The sequence below is a fragment of the Schistocerca cancellata genome, chromosome 3, assembly GCF_023864275.1.
Source record: "Schistocerca cancellata isolate TAMUIC-IGC-003103 chromosome 3, iqSchCanc2.1, whole genome shotgun sequence".
NCBI classification, from domain to species: Eukaryota; Metazoa; Arthropoda; class Insecta; order Orthoptera; family Acrididae; genus Schistocerca; species Schistocerca cancellata.
In genome coordinates, this window is record NC_064628.1 from 621,954,907 (window position 1) to 621,976,294 (window position 21,388).

Genomic DNA, 21,388 nt, shown 5'->3' on the forward strand with positions numbered 1-21,388 from the left:
TGACAAAACTCTACCATCTGGTGAGCAAGATGTATGAAACAGGCGAAATACCCTCAGACTTCAAGAAGAATATAATAATTCCAATCCCAAAAAAAGCAGGTGTTGACAGATGTGAAAATTTCCGAACAATCAGTTTAATAAGCCACAGCTGCAAAGTACTAACACGAATTCTTTACAGACGAATGGAAAAACTAGTAGAAGCCGACCTCGGGGAAGATCAGTTTGGATTCCGTAGAAATACTGGAACACGTGAGGCAATACTGACCTTACGACTTATCTTAGAAGAAAGATTAAGGAAAGGCAAACCTACGTTTCTAGCATTTGTAGACTTAGAGAAAGCTTTTGACAATGTTGACTGGAATACTCTCTTTCATATTCTAAAGGTGGCAGGGGTAAAATACAAGGAGCGAAAGGCTATTTACAATTTGTACAGAAACCAGATGGCAGTTTTAAGAGTCGAGGGACATGAAAGGGAAGCAGTGGTTGGGAAGGGAGTAAGACAGGGTTGTAGCCTCTCCCCGATGTTATTCAATCTGTATATTGAGCAAGCAGTAAAGGAAACAAAAGAAAAATTTGGAGTAGGTATTAAAATCCATGGAGAAGAAATAAAAACTTTGAGGTTCGCCGATGACATTGTAATTCTGTCAGAGACAGCAAAGGACTTGGAAGATCAGTTGAACGGAATGGATGGTGTCTTGAAGGGAGGATATAAGGTGAAGATCAACAAAAGCAAAACGAGGATAATGGAGTGTAGTTGAATTAAGTCGGGTGATGCTGAGGGAATTAGATTAGGAAATGAGACACTTAAAGTAGTAAAGGAGTTTTGCTATTTGGGGAGCAAAATAACTGATGATGGTCGAAGTAGAGAGGATATAAAATGTAGACTGGCAATGGCAAGGAAATCGTTTCTGAAGAAGAGAAATTTGTTAACATCGAGTATAGATTTAAGTGTCAGGAAGTCATTTCTGAATGTATTTGTATGGAGTGTAGCCATGTATGGAAGTGAAACATGGACGGTAAATAGTTTGGACAAGAAGACAATAGAAGCTTTTGAAATGTGGTGCTACAGAAGAATGCTGAAGATTAGATGGGTAGATCACATAACTAATGAGGAAGTATTGAATAGGATTGGGGAGAAGAGAAGTTTGTGGCACAACTTGACCAGAAGAAGGGATCGGTTGGTAGGACATGTTCTGAGGCATCAAGGGATCACCAATTTAGTACTGGAAGGCAGCATGGAGGGTAAGAATCGTAGGGGGAGACCAAGAGATGAATACACTAAGCAGATTCAGAAGGATGTAGGTTGCAGTAGGTACTGGGAGATGAAGAAACTTGCACGGGATAGAGTAGCATGGAGAGCTGCATCAAACCAGTCTCAGGACTGAAGACCACAACAACAACAACAACAACTTGTATTGTACTAACAGGGTTTTTTTTGGTAGCTTCTACCATTTTCATCCTGTATATAAGATAATTCAAAATGTCATCTACACTCCGATAACAGTTTTTCTCAACAAAATAAAAGCACTGACCAGTTACCAGTATGTATTTAATAAAAGTGGCATTGTTAACAGTGCACTTTTAGGTTTCACTGACCACATTCTTAGATCTTTCAGTCAAAAGGAACTTCCTTTTGGACTTTTCATTGGCCAAAGTAAAGCTTTTGATCTTGTTAATTGCTCACTGTTGCTTAAGAATTAAAACTCAGGTGACATCAGAGATATAACAAATCAGTGGCTTCAATGATATCTCACCATCTGAAACCAAATAGTAGAAATCAGAACCCGGGAATTCAAAGAAATTGACTCTGAAAAGCCCCAGTAAGCATCGGTGTCCCAGAAGGCTCAGCATTCTTTTCTACTTTTTATCAGTGGCCTCCCATTAAGCCTTGTAAATACTTATTTTGTTTCACTTGCAGACAACACAGATTTTTTCTCTCAGTCTAGCTCGACTGCTCAACTGAGATACAAAATTAAGTGACTCATCCAAATGGGTTCTATGCAGGAAGCAAAAGAAGGAATTGCTGCTAAGTACAAGCAGGGAAGTTCATATGCTCTTCCATCCATCCTGCCTATATGTAACTCGTAAAAATTGATGGCAATGAAATTGAATAAATAACAGAGGGGTAATTACATGTAAATTGATCTTTTTAGAGATTTTCCCACTCGACTGTCTCACAATATTTTATTGCCCTTTACTTATGAGATTCCAACTCACAAAGCATTAAAATTGTTGAGCTAGAAATCTGTGTATCTTTCCTTGATAATTTAGCAAATTTGCAATCAGAGATGGATACATGGGATCCTCTAGACCACCTGAGATGGAATGAACAAAAGGTAAGATTTTTCAGAGTGCAGGTTGATAGCACACTGCAAAGAGAACTGAGCAGTCTTTATTATGCTTTCAGAATCTTCAGACAATCGTGCGATATAAACACTATAAAAACTTGTTCCATGGATTTGCACATTCAGTGATTGCACATGGCATTGTTTTCTGGGGGCTATTCACAAGAACAGTACCCTAATGCAAAAGAGGCTTATAATAATAATAATAATAATAGTCAACTGTGAAACTTATATTGAAAGAACTAAATATATTTCCAGTGCCTTGTATTTATGTTCTAGAAACACTATTTTATCAAAAAGTTATTAAAATATTATAGAGTGAGTAATATGAGCATCCAACTCTTCAGATGACCCCTATCCATTAAAAACAATTAAAAAGTTTTTAGCAATAATGCGAAGTAATTACTAATAAAACTCACATGTTATCATGTTGATGAGTACCTAAAGGCAAACTTGTAACAATATTATGACAAGGACAGATGGTACTTACCATATAGTGGAGACACTGAGTCACAGATAGGCACAAAAAAGACTGTCACACAATAAGCTTTTGACCAACAAGGCCTTTGTCAGAAATACACACACACACACACACACACACACACACACACACACACACACACACACACACACATGCAGGCAAACACAACTCACACACACAAGACCACAGTCTCTGGTAGCTGAAGCTTGGCTATGAGCAGTAGTGCATGATGGGAGAGACAACTGGGTGGGGGTAAGGAAGAGGCTGGGGCGGAGATGGTAAGGGTGGGGGTTGGTAAAGTGCTGCTGCAGGAACATGCAGGGAAGAGGTAGAGAGAGTGTAGGGCAACTAGGTACATTCGGGGGGTTAAACGGAGAGCTGTGACGGGGAGGGGGGGGGGGTGGGGGGGGGGCGGTAGGTAGCAGAAAAGGACTGTGTAACAGTGTGTTGAGACCAGGAGGGGTACAGGAACATAGGATCTATTGCAGGAAGAGTCCCCACTTGCACGATTCAGAAAAGCTAGTGATGGTGGGAAGGATCCAGATGGCACAGGCCGTGAAGCAGTCATTGAAATTTAGTAAATCATGTTGGACAGCGTGCTCAGCAACAGGGTTATCCAGTTGTTTTTCAGCCACAGTTTGTTGGAGGCTATTCGTGCGGACTGCAGTGATGAGTGGTACCTCTCAGAACACATCAAGGGCTGACTGAGGCCTTTACAGACTGTAATCATCCCCCCCCCCCCCCCCTTTCCCCAAACTTGTATGATAATGGCTCTCCTGTGCCTTATCTTTCCAGTCACCCACCACATTCCGAAGCCCCACTGCCCAGTCACGGAGGAGCTTTCCACTCGTGACTCAGTCCACCCAGGACTAGAGCATCTGAATTACAGTCCCTGCCATGGTTTCTACTTCCTCTTGTCATGCCCTGTTCACTTCCTCTTGTCATGGCCTGAAATGAGGAATGTCCTGCCCACTAACCTTCCCACACCCCACACAATGGCGTTCTGCCATCCATCCCTACACAAACCATGCTTCCAACCCCGTGCCTCATGGCTCATATCTCTGCAATAGATCTAGATCCAAGACCTATCCCATACATCCTCCCACAATCAACTACTCCATTCTGGTCACAAACATCATCTAGCCCATCAAAAGCAGTCCTGTGAAACCAGTCATGTGATCAACAAGCTAAGCTGCAACCACTGTGCTGAATTCCACATGAGCATGACAACCAATAAGCTGTCTGTCTGCAAGAGTGGCCACCAACAAACTGTGGTCAAAAATCAACTGTATCACCCTGTTGATGAGCATGTCACCCAACACGAAGTTCTTAATTTCAATAACTGCTTCACAGCCTGTGCCATCTGGATCCTTCCCACCTAACACCAGCTTTTCTGAATTGCACAGGTGAGAACTCTCCCTGCAATATATCCTATGTTCCCAAAACCCCCTGACCTCTACCTTCGTTAGACATTGTCGTTGCCCATTTAGCCCCGTCCGTGTTCCCATTTCAGCACTATGCAGCCCTCCATTCCAGAAATGCACCCAGGCTTTTAACTTCGCCCCCTCTCCACCCCTCTGCCCGCCATCTAATCTCCCGACTGTACTGCCCTACCCTCTGTCCATCTCACCCCTGCACACTCCCTCAGCAGCAATTTACTGACCCCCACTCTAATCCTGCTATCCCTCCCCCTCTCCATCCCAGCCTCTTCCTTAACCCGTCCGCAGCTCGTGGTCTCGCATTCGCATCCTCACTTCCCAAGCGTGGGGTCCCAGGTTCATTTTGCGGCGGAGTCAGGGATTTTCACCTGCCTTGAGATGACTGGGTGTTTGTGTTGTTCTCATCATTTCATCATCATACATGAAAGTGGCGAGATTAGAGTGAGCAAAGATTGGGAATTTGTGCGGGTGCTGATAACCATGCAGTCGAGCGCCCCGCAAACCAAACATCATCATCATCAACATCATCATCATCACCTTCCTTACCCCCACCCAGTTGCCTCTCCCATCATGCACTGCTGTTCATAGTCAGGCTTCCAAGTTGACTACAAAATGACTAATCAAAAGTTTCGTGTTTCATAATGAAGAGAGTTCAGGTACTACTGTAAATAGTTGATTTCATATAATACACTTGTAGTTATTATTTATTCTTACCACTATGTTTTGTTTATCCCAGGAGCAGATCTTAAAAACATATTCATAGATTTACAAAACAGGATACTTGGAAATCAGATAATTTGGCTTAGTGTATGATTTAATTCATAAGAAAAATTTGTGATGTAAATTGCTTGAAATAAACATATAATTTCTTTTTGTAATAATTACTTTTTATATGCATAAATATATTCTCATTGTTGTATTACTTGTGCATTTGAAAAAAAGTGTGTTGTGACAAGAACTGGATCTCAAATACAGCCACTGCCTCTGTTTATGAAGCCGTTACTGGTCCTAATTTAAATTGTTTGTTTATCATGTTGTCCCAGTGACCACTCGGCCTGCACATCACACTAGTCTTTTCAAAATTGAAGATACGAGATTCATTCAAACTGTGTTCAGCATTATGTTTCAGTCTAAGGAAAATATATCTGGTTTTCTGAAACAACACAATACTGTTTTTATAACCTTTATCCACAAGCCTTTGGCTGCAAATGTTCATTGACACTCATTGAAACTTCATACATTTTTTATGACCTCACTTGTTTGAAAACTTGAGACTTTTATATTACTTCAGCTCATCAGGAAATACCATGAGATCATTGTACCAACTGATTGTAAGGATCTCTCTCTCTCTCTCTCTCTCTCCCTCTCCCTCTCTCTCTCTCTCTCTCTCTCACTCTCTCTCTCTCTCTCTCTCTCACACACACACACACACACACACACACACACACACCAATTACTTTATTTACATGACTATAATACAAGGATTTTTCCTTAAATTCATTAAGAAAGTGAAAATAACTGCCAATATGCATGCTGAACCAGTGGATGCTTACTCTGTTGTGAAAAGATTTGCATACCCCATCTGTCTGCATCTGTTACCATTACAATAATAATAATAATAATTATTATTATTATCACTACTACTACTACTACTACTACTACTACTACAACTATATATTATTATTATTACTTTACCTATTACTACTACTACTACTACTACTACCACAATTACATATTATTATTATTATTATTATTATTATTACTACTTGATCTGTTACTACTACTACTACTACTACTACTACTACTACTACTACTGTTGTTAGAGATAGTGACACGACAGATGACTGACTTATATAGTAATCAATAAAGGAAGTGAAAATAATAATTAACTTAAACCATTTCTTTTTGTTTATTTTATTTCTCCTCGTATTATCAGAAGTAGACAACTAATAAAAGGGATAAGTTGATAGTAGATATAATGATAACTTTTTTAGACAGATATTTTATATTAATTAGTCAGAATAAATTAAGAATAAAAATTCTGAAGAAACCTCTTAAAAAAGATCATTTACTATCAAGGATATAGTAGTAGTATTAGCAGCAGATGCAGCAGCAGCAGCAGTTTTATTCATCTGTAGATTACTTTTACAAGGGTATTAGACATGTCTTATTATTATAATTGAAGAACAACATAAATAATGTAATTCTTATACACACACATTTAGGGAAACCACGAGAAACCAAATCAGTATGGCCAGCTGAAGAATGAAGCCACCTCCCTTCTGAAAGCAAGGCCAGTTTGTTCAGAACAGTGCTACCTTATCCAGTTTATTCATATTGTTCAATACTGTTTACAAAGAAGCTATCTAGTAATGTATTAGGCCAGGGCTACACTGTTCATCCATTTTTCACTACTAGTCACAGCAGAGGGAATGGAATGATCACATTGGTTCAGTTGTGGGTAAGGCAGGTAGTAGCCTTTGGCTTATTGGTAGAATACTGGGGAAGTGCAATCAGTCTGCAAAAGAGATTACAAAAAAATCACTCGTATGACTAGTTCTAGAATATTGCTCAAGTGTGTGGGACCCATACCAGATTGGACTAACAGGGATATTTAATGTATACAGTGAATGGCAGCATGAGTGGTCACAGATTTGTTTAATGTGTGGGAGAATTTCACAGAGATACTGAGGGAACTGAACTGGAAGACTCTTGAAGACAAACATAAATAAACTGTCCCAAGAAAGTCTATCAACGAAGTTTCAATAACCAGCTTTAAATAATTACTCTAGGGATATACAACAATCCCCTACTTATTACTCAGATAGGGATCGTGAGAATAAGACTAGATTAATTACTGGATGCATAGAGGCAGTCAGACAACAATTCTTCTTGTGCTCCGTATGTGAATGTAACAGGAAGAAACCCTAATAATTAGTACAAAGGGACATACCCTCCGGGATGCACCATACACTGGTTTGCAGAGTGTAGATGTAGATGTAGATGTAGACACACTGCATACACTATATACGCATTGTTTCATAATGTAACACTACACACATTATCAGCTTGATATCAGGACCACAACTGCAATGTCTGGTTTTCATTTTGCTACCATTGAACAACTGAATAAGTATCCCCCCGTGACAAGTAAGATGGAGCTCAGAAATAGGATAAGGTGTTACTATTACACACTGAATAGCTTTGGATGTAAGTTTTTCCAGAAAAGGAGATAAGAAAGAAAAAACACAGCGTGAAACTGCTATGTGAAATGATGTAGATGTGTTTATTATTATTATGTGTTTATTATTATTTATATGTGTTACTTTATTTTACCAAACCACTGCTTTGTGTTATCTTAGTAAGCCTTCAGTCCATCTTACATTCAGGTAGATATGGTAATTAAAAAAAATGGAAACTACTCCCTCATTATTGTTGCTACTATACTTACACTCAGTCAAGATAAATGTTTATCAGTCAGGGTATCTTTGTAACACAACCAGTGTAACACAACTTTTGCTACAAATGGACACCTACTAGAATTGCTTTGTATTAAAAGTAACTGTTACAATCATGAAGCCTACCAAATTGTACCAATGAGTCTCAATCAGAATAAGGACAAAACTCTTGCACTAAGTGCACAGACTTTAGTCTCATGCTAGTCACTATGTATTTATTCTCAAGAAGTGTCTGATTGTGTTACCAACGCATAAATATGACCCCACAATCATTTATTATACATATATCCATGCAGACAAAAACATTATGTTTTCACTTAAAACTTCCGGGCTGATAGGCTGTGGTCGAATTATAAAACTGTCTCCTGACGTTTCGTCTCCGACTGCGGGAGACATCCTCGAAGGTAAAACGGCGAATGACTTCAATCACGGCCTATCAGCCCGGAAGTTTTAAGTGAAGACAATACCGGCCGTGAAAGCTTACATTGTATGATCAAACGCCTTTACGGGGAGGATATGTCAGCATCGGTTCGACGATTTGAAGGAAAAGGCAGTTCGCCGTTTTACCTCCGAGGATGTCTCCTGCAGTCGGAGACGAAACGTCAGGAGATAGTTTTATACTTCGACCATGGCCTATCAGCCCGGAAGTTTTAAGTGAAGACAATACCGGCCGTGAAAGCTTACATTGTATGAAAAAACATTATGGTTCCCTAGCATTTAAAGTTCTTCTGAAATTCAGGAAATTGTTTATAGGAACATGAACTTAAAAGACAAGAAGGAAAGAAAAAATAGCATACCTAAATTAGACGAAAAAAGAGATAAGAAAAAAAGAACAGATAAATCTGGAAAAACGGAGGATCTGGCAACCCGAGTTTTTAAATAAGATTTGTAAAGTAACTTAAACAGTATGAACGATAGCAATTTTTTAATTCTGCTAACATTGACTACATGACTCTACATTTCTACTACAAATTACTTTAAGATCTTTAATTGGTGTTAATCAGTGACTTTAAAAACGTGTTTCAGATCAGTATGTACAGAGCAGTGATTGATTACTGGGACTCACAGAAAGAAAACTTAATTTCTCTGGAATCAGTTCCACACCTCAATATTATTACTTTACTTAAGAAAATTTGCAATCATCCAGTGCTTATTAAGTCTAGTGTCATAGAGGTGAGGCTTGTACCTTGTTCTGTGATATTGGGACACACTTATTTATATGACAATGATGGCACTTATTATTATTATTATTATTATTATTATTATTATTATTATTACCGTATTTTATTTCAATTTATTCTAGGGAGAACTTGAAATGAAACTGATGCATATGTTCTCATCTGAAATACTTGAAACATGTCCAAGAAACTCTGGAAAACTTATTATTGTCTTACGTCTTCTTCAATATTTGAGGCAAACTAAGGAGCGTGTGGTGTTTGTGTCATACTATACACAGGTATATTTAATTTCCTCATAACATAATTGTTACCTTCTACCATTGTTGAACAATCAGGTGTTTCATGAGTATGTAAATAAGAGCACAAGGAATAGCACAATATGTACATTTTGTTGTATCGGTAAGTTACAGTAGATAAGTAAACTAAAGGAGTCATTGACCATAAGTTTAATGTGAACACACCGTTGCCTTACTAGAGGTTGTATTCCAGGTAATGTGTTCTATATTCTTCCTTTTCGAAGAAAGCAAATTATGTGACATCTAGTTGACATTGAATCCAAACTGAATTTTTTACCTACTCAAAGCATTTTCAAATGTGAAGCTATTGTTAACTATGGAATAAAAACCTAGGAACAATGATTGACTGAAGCATTCATCCCCCTATGGGTGGGTCTCTCTTAACCTGAGGTCTGAGTGACCTGTCCTTTCTTTTTGACCTTCCCCAACCTATCCCTCTCTCCTTCCTGATGACGGAATTATTAGTTTCAAAAGCTAGGTGTTTGTATGTCTTTCTGTTGACATTACTGCATTTTTCACCTCCTAAATGTATGAACTGGTCAGCAAGTTCATCTCATGAATTAGTAAGTTTTCTTGTTTGAGTTTTCCTCTAATTTATGTTATTAAGTTGAATTATTGTACCATAGATTTCATCATGACCAGGTGAATATTTAGTATCAAGAGGGTAGATTACTCTGAAAACTTGTTTTGGATACATAGGATGAATTTGAATTTCATCAGATGTGCTTTGGTAGGCTTTTCTTTGTCTTTGTAGGCTATCTAGTACTCAAACCAAAATTGTCTGCTACTGACAGTAAGAAACTGTTAAATGTGCCTGCAATTTTTGTGCTTTCTTTGATCAGTTCATTATCTACCTTCAAATAAATTCCTTCTCTTACCTGATTTGCTTTTGCAGTCTCATTTTTACTATGTTTCAGATAATTTGTATCATGTTGCTAAAGTAGCTTATTTTTCTTGAAAGTATGACGCAAATTTATTTATTTATTTATTTACAAAAATCTGCCAAATGCTGTTCGGGAGTTGTCGTGTGAATTCATTTTTGATCCACCATGAGATGGTGTGCCACCCATCTTGCACAAAACTTTATTATGTTCAATTCTACATGCAAAATGTAGTCAAAATATTGTTTTGAAGTCTTTAAAATCGTGGCAATTTCATGAATTTTCATACACTGATCTTCCGAGATCATATCGTGCACATTTTAATTTGATATTGGTTGTGTTTGCAATTTTCAGACATCATTCACACAGATTACGTTGAACACTTTCACAGCCTTGTTTACAATTGGCAGTCCAATTCTTTGTGGTGGAAATTGGAGAAGGAAAATCATCATACATATTTATGAACCTAGCATGAATTTTGTGTGGTGTCAAACCTTGTTTTGCAGGAAGTCACTGCACAGTACTAGATTTTAAGCATTCACACACTGAACGACGTTATACTGCTGCCTAAATTCAACTACTGAACATAATGCCATGAAATTTCACCTGAGGATGTAGAAAGTTGTACCAAACACCGTGGTGGGGAGGGTGGGGGTCAGGGGGCAGTGTGACCGTCCTTGGAGGATTTCTGCCGGGTTATTATCTCCTACCAGTGCTATCCGGTATGTCTTGAGAAACAATGTGAAGATGGCCCTTGTAATGGTCGCCTGGTTGTAGATATTGCTAATCGCTATAATCGCACTATTTCACTCCCATTTACGGAGCTTGTTAGCACTTGATGTTAGGTTGGCGCCATTAAAATGCATTGTGTTGTAGTAATCGCTGCTACTTGCTGGATCGCTGCTGTCTCTCGATGCTGATGCTGGCTCTACATCTGGTTGTCTAGGGTTAAAAACATGAGGTCCCGTGTTTTCTATATGCTTTTGATGATAAAGAACGAGCGAAACCAACAAATATGTAAACTTCAAATATTTATTACTCTGGTGGCCATCTTAATTCCACTGTCCACCAAAGACCATGTCACAACACAACTTCCTTTACATGTTCTTTGCATTGTTTATCCACCTCAAACAATAACACACAAACACACTGTACCAAAGTGACATTCCGACTGCCTTTCGACCCTTCTTGCTGCTTGTATTTATAACATTGTCAAAGAACTACTAAAAAGAGATATAGTTTATAAAGTCACATGTACATCTGTTATCATAATTTGTGCAGAAAAGTTATTAATTTGCATCGAGTGACATAATTTAACATGTTATTAGGATGACAGACAGATTTGTTGACTTGATAGAATAATTCTTTGTTACAAAAAGGCCGTTTTTTAGAAGTTTGTCAATTGACTTCTCTAATTTGCATAAATAAGTAAATAACATGAATTATTAAGAATTACATTGGTTTTCGTCTAAAATAGGATTGCTTACGTGAATACTGAGTGAAAACGCTCCTAGTGAACAAATAGGTTTCACTGGGTGATTTTTATTTAAGGAGATCCAAAATACCTAAGTTGGCCACTATTTTTCGTACTTCATATTAATTATTTAAGATGAACTTAGTGTTTTAACATGATGACATTTGCTGTATCAGTGATCAAGTGATATAAACTTTTGTGTGGGTCAGTTATTCAGTATAATTTAATGGGTTGACTGTTTATGCAGACATGTTATGCAATCATTGTTAACATACACAATAACTTTTCTATAATCATAAATACTCGTTAAACTGGTCGAATTTAGAGGGTATCGCATACTTCGGTACAGTAAAGCCTTTAATATGTTCCGTTACAATACCCCCCTCGGGTAATATCATTTACAGAATGTTAATGATATTAGCCGACTAGGACAAATGTGTCAAATGGTTAAAATTTGGAAAAGTACTACTTTAATAATTTTATTTTATTTATTTACTTTTTTTTTTTTTATTATTTTTTTTTTACTATGCATAATGTGAATGTATGCAATGACCGTTACACCGTTTCAAAATGACTTTTTCCTGCAAATATTTTAGTTGTGTTGTTTCAAATGCACTTTGTGTTATGTCATTCAGTATGACAGCATAATAAAAATAATTAGTAATATATGAAAGTAAAAAAAATGTTAATCTTTGCTCCCAGTGAGCCACACGCAAAATGATTAAAAACAGACACAAATATATCACATGCGATTTTAAGATATATCAAAAATATATGTAAATTATTTCAAAGTCAGTTCTCATTGAGTCACAGATTAATCAAGATAATAGAAGGAACATAAATATATTACATAGATGGACAGGTCATATGTCCATAGGAAAATATTGCAACTGTCTGCTCTTTTTGAGCCACATAAAAGAAATGAAAACAAAGAACAGAATTATAAGTATGGACATGATATATAAACACAAACACTAGAGAAGTCACATGTATGAGTATAATATGCATTTGCAAAAAAAAGAAGAGTTTTTTAAATATTGTCTCCCATTGAGACACAGTCAAGATAGTACAAGAACATATTAATACTAAAATTGGACACTTAAATTGGTCACAACATAACACAAACATCAAACTTGGTGAACATCTGATTAGCTGTAGAAAATTGTACACAAATCTTATGCCTAGGAACACAATAGTAACAAAATGATGGGTCTTGCACAACAGTTTTTACATTGTCTTTTATTTGGTGCAAGTATGTCCCATACTCAATAATACAAAAAGTAAAGTAATAAATGTTTGTCACCTTCTTGCCCGTTGCAAGTAAAGAATATGTCTCAAAATTTAATATTCAATAGTGACAATAAAAATATAAAAACCATTCTCTCAGAGATCTGGAACTTTTCCAGGGTCTGTAGGATGAGTGGTAGTTGCTATTTGACACACCCAGTAAAATCTTTGCTGATAACATGCTTTACGGAAAATGGGTAAGTAACTGTATTTAAACAGGGAAATGTGCTTAATCATGTTTATATGGTTTCAATTCAGTGAAGTTTCTTAATCCAAATAACCTTCTTGATCTGGGAAAGATAACTCTATACGCATTAGGATGTGGGCTTTCTTTTATTTCAAATGTCAATGTTTACTTTTACATATGGACAACCTAGCTCAACATCTTTGTCTATTTCAGTATTTTCAAACAATAGATCATTTTCAATTTCTTTAGTTCCTAAGTCTAATGTCTCTTTCCTACACTTAGACACATCCCTCTCTGTTTGCAAAGCATTGACATTTAAACATAAACCTTTGTTTTCATATGTTCCTTTTAACACTGTGTTGTCACTTAACAAACTACTGTTTTCACCCCCTTTTTTATAAAGTCCACTACGGATTCTTGTCCACCATGTAGGATACAAGGTTGCACTTACCTTTGCTAATTCTTTCCAAAAGGCATCTTTGTTCATACAGTGTCCACAGTTGTTCCACAAAACTTCTAAAAACTTTTCCCCTTTTTCTTGAAAACACACATTTACATTCCATCCCTTTATATTTTCTTTAATATTATTATTACCATTCTCATACCGAGTGAGGTGGCGCAGTGGTTAGCACACTGGACTCGCATTCGGGAGGACGACGGTTCAATCCCGTCTCCGGCCATCCTGATTTAGGTTTTCCGTGATTTTCCTAAATCGCTTCAGGCAAATGCTGGGATGGTTCCTTTGAAAGGGCACGGCCGATTTCCTTCCCCATCCTTCCCTCACCCGAGCTTGCGCTCCGTCTCTAATGACCTCGTTGTCGACGGGACGTTAAACACTAATCTCCTCCTCTCCTCCTCCACCATTCTCATAGATTAGTGTTTCATAGTTCCCAATCGGCAATAGCTTGTCCTCAGATACACATTCTCTAGTCTGCATTTCACTTAAATTAACCTCATTATTACCCATGTTTGCCACATCACTTACCTTTCCCACATAATCACTTTTCAATTCTACAAATACTTCAATTTCTTCCTCCACACTCTCATCAATAACATCACTTGATTTAGGATCATTATTTAAATGTCCCTCTATTACTTCTTCCTCCTCCTCCACAATAACCCCATCTTCAGTTTCCCCCCTATGTATCTGAATCTCAGCAGTTGAGTCTTTGGCTCCATTAAACACTTCCTCATCCCCCTTCTTATCAAATAAACCCCCCAAAATAGATTCTATTTGTGGTGTGTCTGACTTGCTATTAACACCAGTATCTTTTTCAGCCCAACTATGGAACTCTGCAATATCTTCAACTTCTGCACTTTCACTAACTACCTGTGCTTGAACACTGTTTTTTATTAACTGTATCACTTTTACTCATAGTATCCCAAAACCTTTTATTAAATTCTAATTTATTCATTCTAACAACATCAGTATTTTCATGGTACTTACTCTTTACATTGTATCCTCTCCTTTTCCAGTTTCGGTTATGTGTTGTCCTACCATAATATTGTCTAGCCCCAAAACTACGGACATCTAGTGGGACTGTCCACCGTTTCCCGGCTGGTTCCCTCGGTCTGTCCGTTTGTAGTAGTTATTTTGTTCCCTAGTTTCAACAAACCCCCTTCTATCTTGTTCTCTTCCCCAATACCTATTTCTATCATTCCTGTTATCTCTCCTCCATCCTCCCTCCTGTGTATTGTTTCTGAAATCATTTTTATATCTCCTATCTCCCCTATTTGGAGCATTATTTCCAGAATTTTCAAAGTCTCTCCTCCCATAATAATCTCTATTTACATTCCTGTTCCACCCCCCATACTGGTTGTTGCCAGAGCCAAAACTTTGGTTATTTTCTCTTTCCAAGGCCCTATCTAATCTATCTACAAATTTCAGGAACTCTTCCATTGAATCGTCTGGTCCATGGACCAATTCCCACTGCAGTCTCTCTGGTAACCTTCTTTTTAAAACATCAATTTGTGTCATAATATCAAAAGAGTTATTCAAGTGAGCAAGTTTTTTCAATTGATCTCTGCAAAATTTTTGCATTCCCCCTACTTTCCCTCTATACACTGGTCCATTTAGAAATTCCGACTTTAACCTGGCTTGTATGGATTGTGACCAAAATTAGCAAATAAATTTAGCTTCAAACTCTTCAAAAGTATTCCAAGAATCACTATTCTCATTTGCCCAGGATAGGGCCTCCCCTTCTAGAAACCGTTTTACTAACTTAATTTTTATGTTACCTGACATTCCTACAACAAACATATCCTTACATTGGTGAATAAAGTCAATAGGGTGCAGATTTTCACCAGGAAAGCATTTCACTTGGATGTGCCCATACATTGTATTTTGATTGTAAATAGTTTGTTTGTACATCAATGCGTCCTCCAATTGTGTACATTTAGTGTGTATATTTTCTACTTTTGTATCTACATTAGTGGTATACAGGTTGTATTCTTGTTTAAGGTTTTCTGATGTTTTGTCTATTCTCTGATCTAATCTTTTAGCTTCAGTATCTACTCCGTTATAGATGACAGCAATGCTGTCTGTGTTAGCTTGTATGTTTTCATTTAAACTTTCAACTTTAACTTGAAATTCTTTTCTGAAGTGTATCAACTGTTCTCTAGTGTCCTTACTGAGGGTAGTTTTAATTTCCCCACACTTCTCATTGAGATGAGTACTTAATAGATCAAAATCCAAACTTAACTTATCCAGTCTATCTGTGTTTTCTTTAAGTTTCAAACTTACTTGTTCACTGGATTGTTTAACATCCAAACGTACTTGTTCACTTGATTGTTTAAAATCCAAACTTACTTGTTCAATTGATTGTTTAAGTTGCGAGCTTATTGGAGTTGCAAACCCTGCTAGCCACTCTGTTAAGTTTAATTGTTCACCATCCCCTGGTTCAATTTTTACATTTCCTACGATCTCATCACTCTCAGGTAGAGACATGTTAACTATTAATTATTTTAAATGACAACAGCAACAAAATACCTTGCTATATGTAGCTATGATGTCGTGATCGGTGTTCCTGTTGGCTTTCTTCACTTCTATTCGGTTTTATCGAAGCTGAAGTCTTGATTGATGAATTCCATTGACATAATCCAGACGTTAATCTTCCGAGTGGTGTGATGATGGTTTTTGGTAGTCGCACAAAAACACTTCATTTATTTATTTATTTATTTATTTTTGACATATTTTCACTGTTGCCACACTGCACAAATAAACTTTTTTGGAATGATAAGCACTTACGAAATTTATTGCTGCACTATTATCATTGATGCACTTAAAGATCCCGGACGAGCCCCCACTTTTGTAATGGTCGCCTGGTCGTAGATACTGCTAATCGCTATAATCGCACTATTTCACTCCCATTTACGGAGCTTGTTAGCACTTGATGTTAGGTTGGCGCCATTAAAATGCATTGTGTTGTAGTAATCGCTGCTACTTGCTGGATCGCTGCTGTCTCTCGATGCTGATGCTGGCTCTACATCTGGTTGTCTAGGGTTAAAAACATGAGGTCACGTGTTTTCTATATGCTTTTGATGATAAAGAACGAGCGAAACCAACAAATATGTAAACTTCAAATATTTATTACTCTGGTGGCCATCTTAATTCCACTGTCCACCAAAGACCATGTCACAACACAACTACCTTTACATGTTCTTTGCATTGTTTATCCACCTCAAACAATAACACACAAACACACTGTACCAAAGTGACATTCCGACTGCCTTTCGACCCTTCTTGCTGCTTGTATTTATAACATTGTCAAAGAACTACTAAAAAGAGATATAGTTTATAAAGTCACATGTACATCTGTTATCATAATTTGTGCAGAAAAGTTATTAATTTGCATCGAGTGACATAATTTAACATGTTATTAGGATGACAGACAGATTTGTTGACTTGATAGAATAATTCTTTGTTACAAAAAGGCCGTTTTTTAGAAGTTTGTCAATTGACTTCTCTAATTTGCATAAATAAGTAAATAACATGAATTATTAAGAATTACATTGGTTTTCGTCTAAAATAGGATTGCTTACGTGAATACTGAGTGAAAACGCTCCTAGTGAACAAATAGGTTTCACTGGGTGATTTTTATTTAAGGAGATCCAAAATACCTAAGTTGGCCACTATTTTTCGTACTTCATATTAATTATTTAAGATGAACTTAGTGTTTTAACATGATGACATTTGCTGTATCAGTGATCAAGTGATATAAACTTTTGTGTGGGTCAGTTATTCAGTATAATTTAATGGGTTGACTGTTTATGCAGACATGTTATGCAATCATTGTTAACATACACAATAACTTTTCTATAATCATAAATACTCGTTAAACTGGTTGAATTTGGAGGGTATCGCATACTTCGGTACAGTAAAGCCTTTAATATGTTCCGTTACACCCTGAAAGTTAAAATCTTGCATGACCTTGGACAATGCTATTGTGAAAGTTTTTACCAGCCTTTAAGACTGATACTGAATTGAGTGTTAATTGGAACCATTGTCATGTGGTCATGCCATTTGGATACAATATATTTTGAAAACCGATTAATATTAGCTGTGCCAAATTGCAAATTGTCGGTTATGATTGTGCATGGAAGGTCTTCAGGTGCAACATTTTTTATTAAGGCCTCAATTAACATTTCATTAACAATATTATTTCTGTTATTTGTATCTATAATTGAAGTTTCATGATATTAGGGATAAACCCCATGAAATGAATATGAAAGTGCTCCAACATTTTGTGCGCCACAGTGCAAATGACTGAGGAGATTTCACCTGCCAAGTTACATATCATGGACATGCTTTTACCAGGTGTTCGACTTCAGTGTTGATATTTAATCAGTATGCCCACTGCCTAACAAGGGCATTCATTTATGTTAGCCACCAACGGCTGTGATAGAGCAGCACCAAGACCTGTCTACACAGGCATCGAGAGATGACAGCATGATGGTGCCTGTTGTGTTTTTAGTAATGAAATACCAGCGACCAGTGCTAGTCTGTGCTGGAGGGTGATATAATTTTGTGAGACATCATTGACCATAGTGGTTAAGTGCTCAGACTACCTGCAGTTGAATTAATCAGTTCTCCAGCTTAGGAGGGATACTCTAGTCGAGTATGTGCCACAGTGTCACATGTAATAAGAAAATCATTTAGGGGGTGCATGACCTTTCTGTCCTACTGGAAACATATAATTCCTTAAGTGTTGAATTGGGATTGGCCCCAATAGCAAGTTGAGAGAGAAAATCAACATTTCCCTGTTGGTATGATTTCAGATAGATCTCACAATTGCGCTAATGAGCCTAAACATTATGACCACTGCCCAATGCGAGATTGATTACTGCCACGTGGCATGATATGGTAAGGAAAGAATGTAAGTGGAGACATATAGGGAATCATTCTGTCAACAATGCGGGCTGCAAATGGGGAAATACACTGACATAGCTGACTTTGATAGATAGCATATTGCTATGGCCTGGTGCTCGGAAATGAGCTTCATGGTGATGACAAAACTGGTCAGCTAGTACTGTGCTACTGTCATGAAAATATACAGAAAATGGTTCAGGAACAGTGGGACAGGTGACAAAGTCTTGGATGTCCATGCCTCATCACAGTACATGGAGATTGAACTCTTGCCCTCTCTGTAAAACAGGATAGGCAGCAATACATGCAGATCTGATGACAGTGTACAGTGCTGGTGCTGGCACAAGTATTTCAGACCACACTGTTCAACACACATTGTTCCACATGGGGCTCTGCAGCAGGTGACACCTATATTTTCTCATGTTGACCCAAAGACATCATTCATTACGACTGCAGTTGGCAAGGGCCATTGAGATTACATTGTGTATCAATGGAAATGTGTGCCTGATGGGAGTGATATGTTTTTTGTTCACCAAGTCAATGACAGTGTCCATATCTGTCATCATTCAGGTGAATGGCTGCTCGAAAAATGCCCTTTGCCATGGATGCAGACTGATGGGGACAGTATTATGCTATTGGAGACATTCAGTTGGGCTTCCATGTGACCTGAAGTGATAATCAAAGGCACCAAGACAGTTTTGGTCTACATGAATGTACTGTGGGCCACCTGCATTTCTTAATGTGTGAAGTCTTCCCTGATGGTGGTGGTGCTTCGACAAGGATAAGTGTCTGTGTCTCAAGGCCAGAATTGTTTTACATTGGTTTGAAGAGCACAATAGTGAATGTGAAGTGATGTAACGCCAATACATTCACCTGATCTTAATCTGGTGGAACACATTTGGAATTCTATCAGGCATCAGCTCCATGGCTACCAACCATTGACCTGTAATTTTTCGGAATTTGGTGATCAGTGCATAGACATCTGGTGCCACATATCTTTGGAAACTTGTCAAGGGCTTGTCAAACCTGTATCCTGCAAAATAACCTTTGTGTTGCATTCCAAAGGTGGGCCAACGCACTATTAAGGAGATGATCATAATGTTTCCGTTCCTCAGTTCTGCAATGTTAATTGACTACAGCTGGGTGCCCAAGAGCTAAATGAGTTAAAACAAAGAAATACAAAATAAATTAAATCCAACAGAATGTAATAACTAACTAATAAACTCACTTTAAGAAACTACTTCTCTATTTGTGGAAAAAGTACCTGCCAAATAACAGAGGAAATAAATAAAGGTATAACTTGGTTGCTGTTGCTGTGAAATGATGCCCTAAGTGTTGTGCTCACTTATAGGGGCAAAGTTATTTACAAATTATCAAAATAGCGATCCTTGTGTTCTGCTTGAAACAGAAATCCTTCCCCAAAATTTCTAATAAGCAGTGTGATACAGTTTGAAACACTTTGCACAATGGTGATAAGATCAGTCATAGCAAAATTTTATTTGAACTCACAAAAATTCTCACTGCATTTTGTGTGGACAATGTTAAAGTAGGATTAGAACTCAGTGACAAGTTTCCTCTTTGCCTTCGTCAGATCTGCAAGAGTTCTATGCAGGTGATGTATCACATAAGAATGTTGTTGTAGTTGTAGTTGTTGTTGTTGTTGTTGTTGTTGTCTTCAGTCCAAGGACTGGTTTGATGCAGCCCTCCATGTGCAAGCATTTTCATCTCCAAGTAACTACTGCAACCTACATTCTTCTGAATCTGCTTAGTGTCTTGATCTCTTGATATCTTGATCTTCCTCTATGATTTTTATCCTCCACTCTGCCCTCCAGTACTATATTTGTGATCCCTTGATGTCTCAGAACATGTGCTACCAACTGATCCCTTCTTCTCGTCAAGTTCTGCCATAAATTCCTTTCTCCCCATTTCTATTCAGTACATCCTCATTAGTTAAGTGATCTACCCATCTAATCTTCAGCATTCCTCTGTAGTGCCACATTTCGAAAGCATCTATTCTCTTCTTGTCTAAACTATTTATTGTCCACGTTTCACTTCCATACATGGCTACACCCCATACAAATACTTTCAGAAATGACTTCCTGACATTTAAATCTATACTCGATGTTAAAAAATTTTTCTTCTTCAGAAACGCTTTCCTTGCCATTGCTAGTCTACATTTTATATCCTCTCTACTTCGACCATCATCAGTTATTTTGCTCCCCAAGTAGCAAAACTCCTTTACTACTTTAAGTGTCTCATTTCCTAATCTAATTCCCTCAGCATCACCCGACTTAATTCGATTACATTCCATTATCCTCATTTTGCTTTTGTTGATGCTCATCTTATACCCTCCTTTCAAGACACTGTCCATTCCATTCAACTGCTCTTCCAAGTCCTTTGCTGTCTCTGACAGAATTACAATGTCATCGGCGAACCTCAAAGTTTTTATTTCTTCTCCAAGGATTTTAATACCTACTCCGAATTTTTCTTTTGTTTCCTTTATAGCTTGCTCAATATACAGATTGAATAACATCGGCGAGAGGCTACAATCCTGTCTCACTCCCTTCCCAACCACTGCTTCCCTTTCATACCCCTCGACTCTTATAACTGCCAGCTGGTTTCTGTACAAATTGTAAACAGCCTTTTGGTCCCTGTATTTGACCCCTGCCATCTTCAGAATTTGAAAGAGAGGATTCCAGTAAACATTGTCAAAAGCTTTCTCTAAATCTACAAATGCTAGAGACATAGATTTGCCTTTCCTTGATCCATCTTCTAATATAAGTCGTAGGGTCAGTATTGCCTCAATTGTTCCAACATTTCTACAGAATCCAAACTAATCTTACCTACAGTCAGCTTCTACCAGATTTCCATTTGTCTGCAAAGAATTTGTGTTAGTATTTTGCAGCCATGTCCTATTAAACTGTTAGTTTGGTAATTTTCACATCTGTCAACACTTGCTTTCTTTGGGATTGGAATTATTATATTCTTCTTGAAGTC

The 21,388-nt window shown here is 37.5% G+C and overlaps 1 protein-coding gene across 1 annotated transcript in view; it reads left to right on the plus strand.

Moving 5' to 3' along the window:
• LOC126176466 (DNA repair and recombination protein RAD54B-like) overlaps positions 1 to 21,388 on the plus strand; it is a 359,746-nt gene that overhangs the window by 219,898 nt on the left and 118,460 nt on the right. The window contains exons 11-12 of the mRNA XM_049923623.1: positions 8,750 to 8,896; positions 9,027 to 9,179. Of these exons, the coding sequence (XP_049779580.1) occupies positions 8,750 to 8,896; positions 9,027 to 9,179 (300 nt within the window). The remainder of the gene's footprint in view (positions 1 to 8,749; positions 8,897 to 9,026; positions 9,180 to 21,388) is intronic.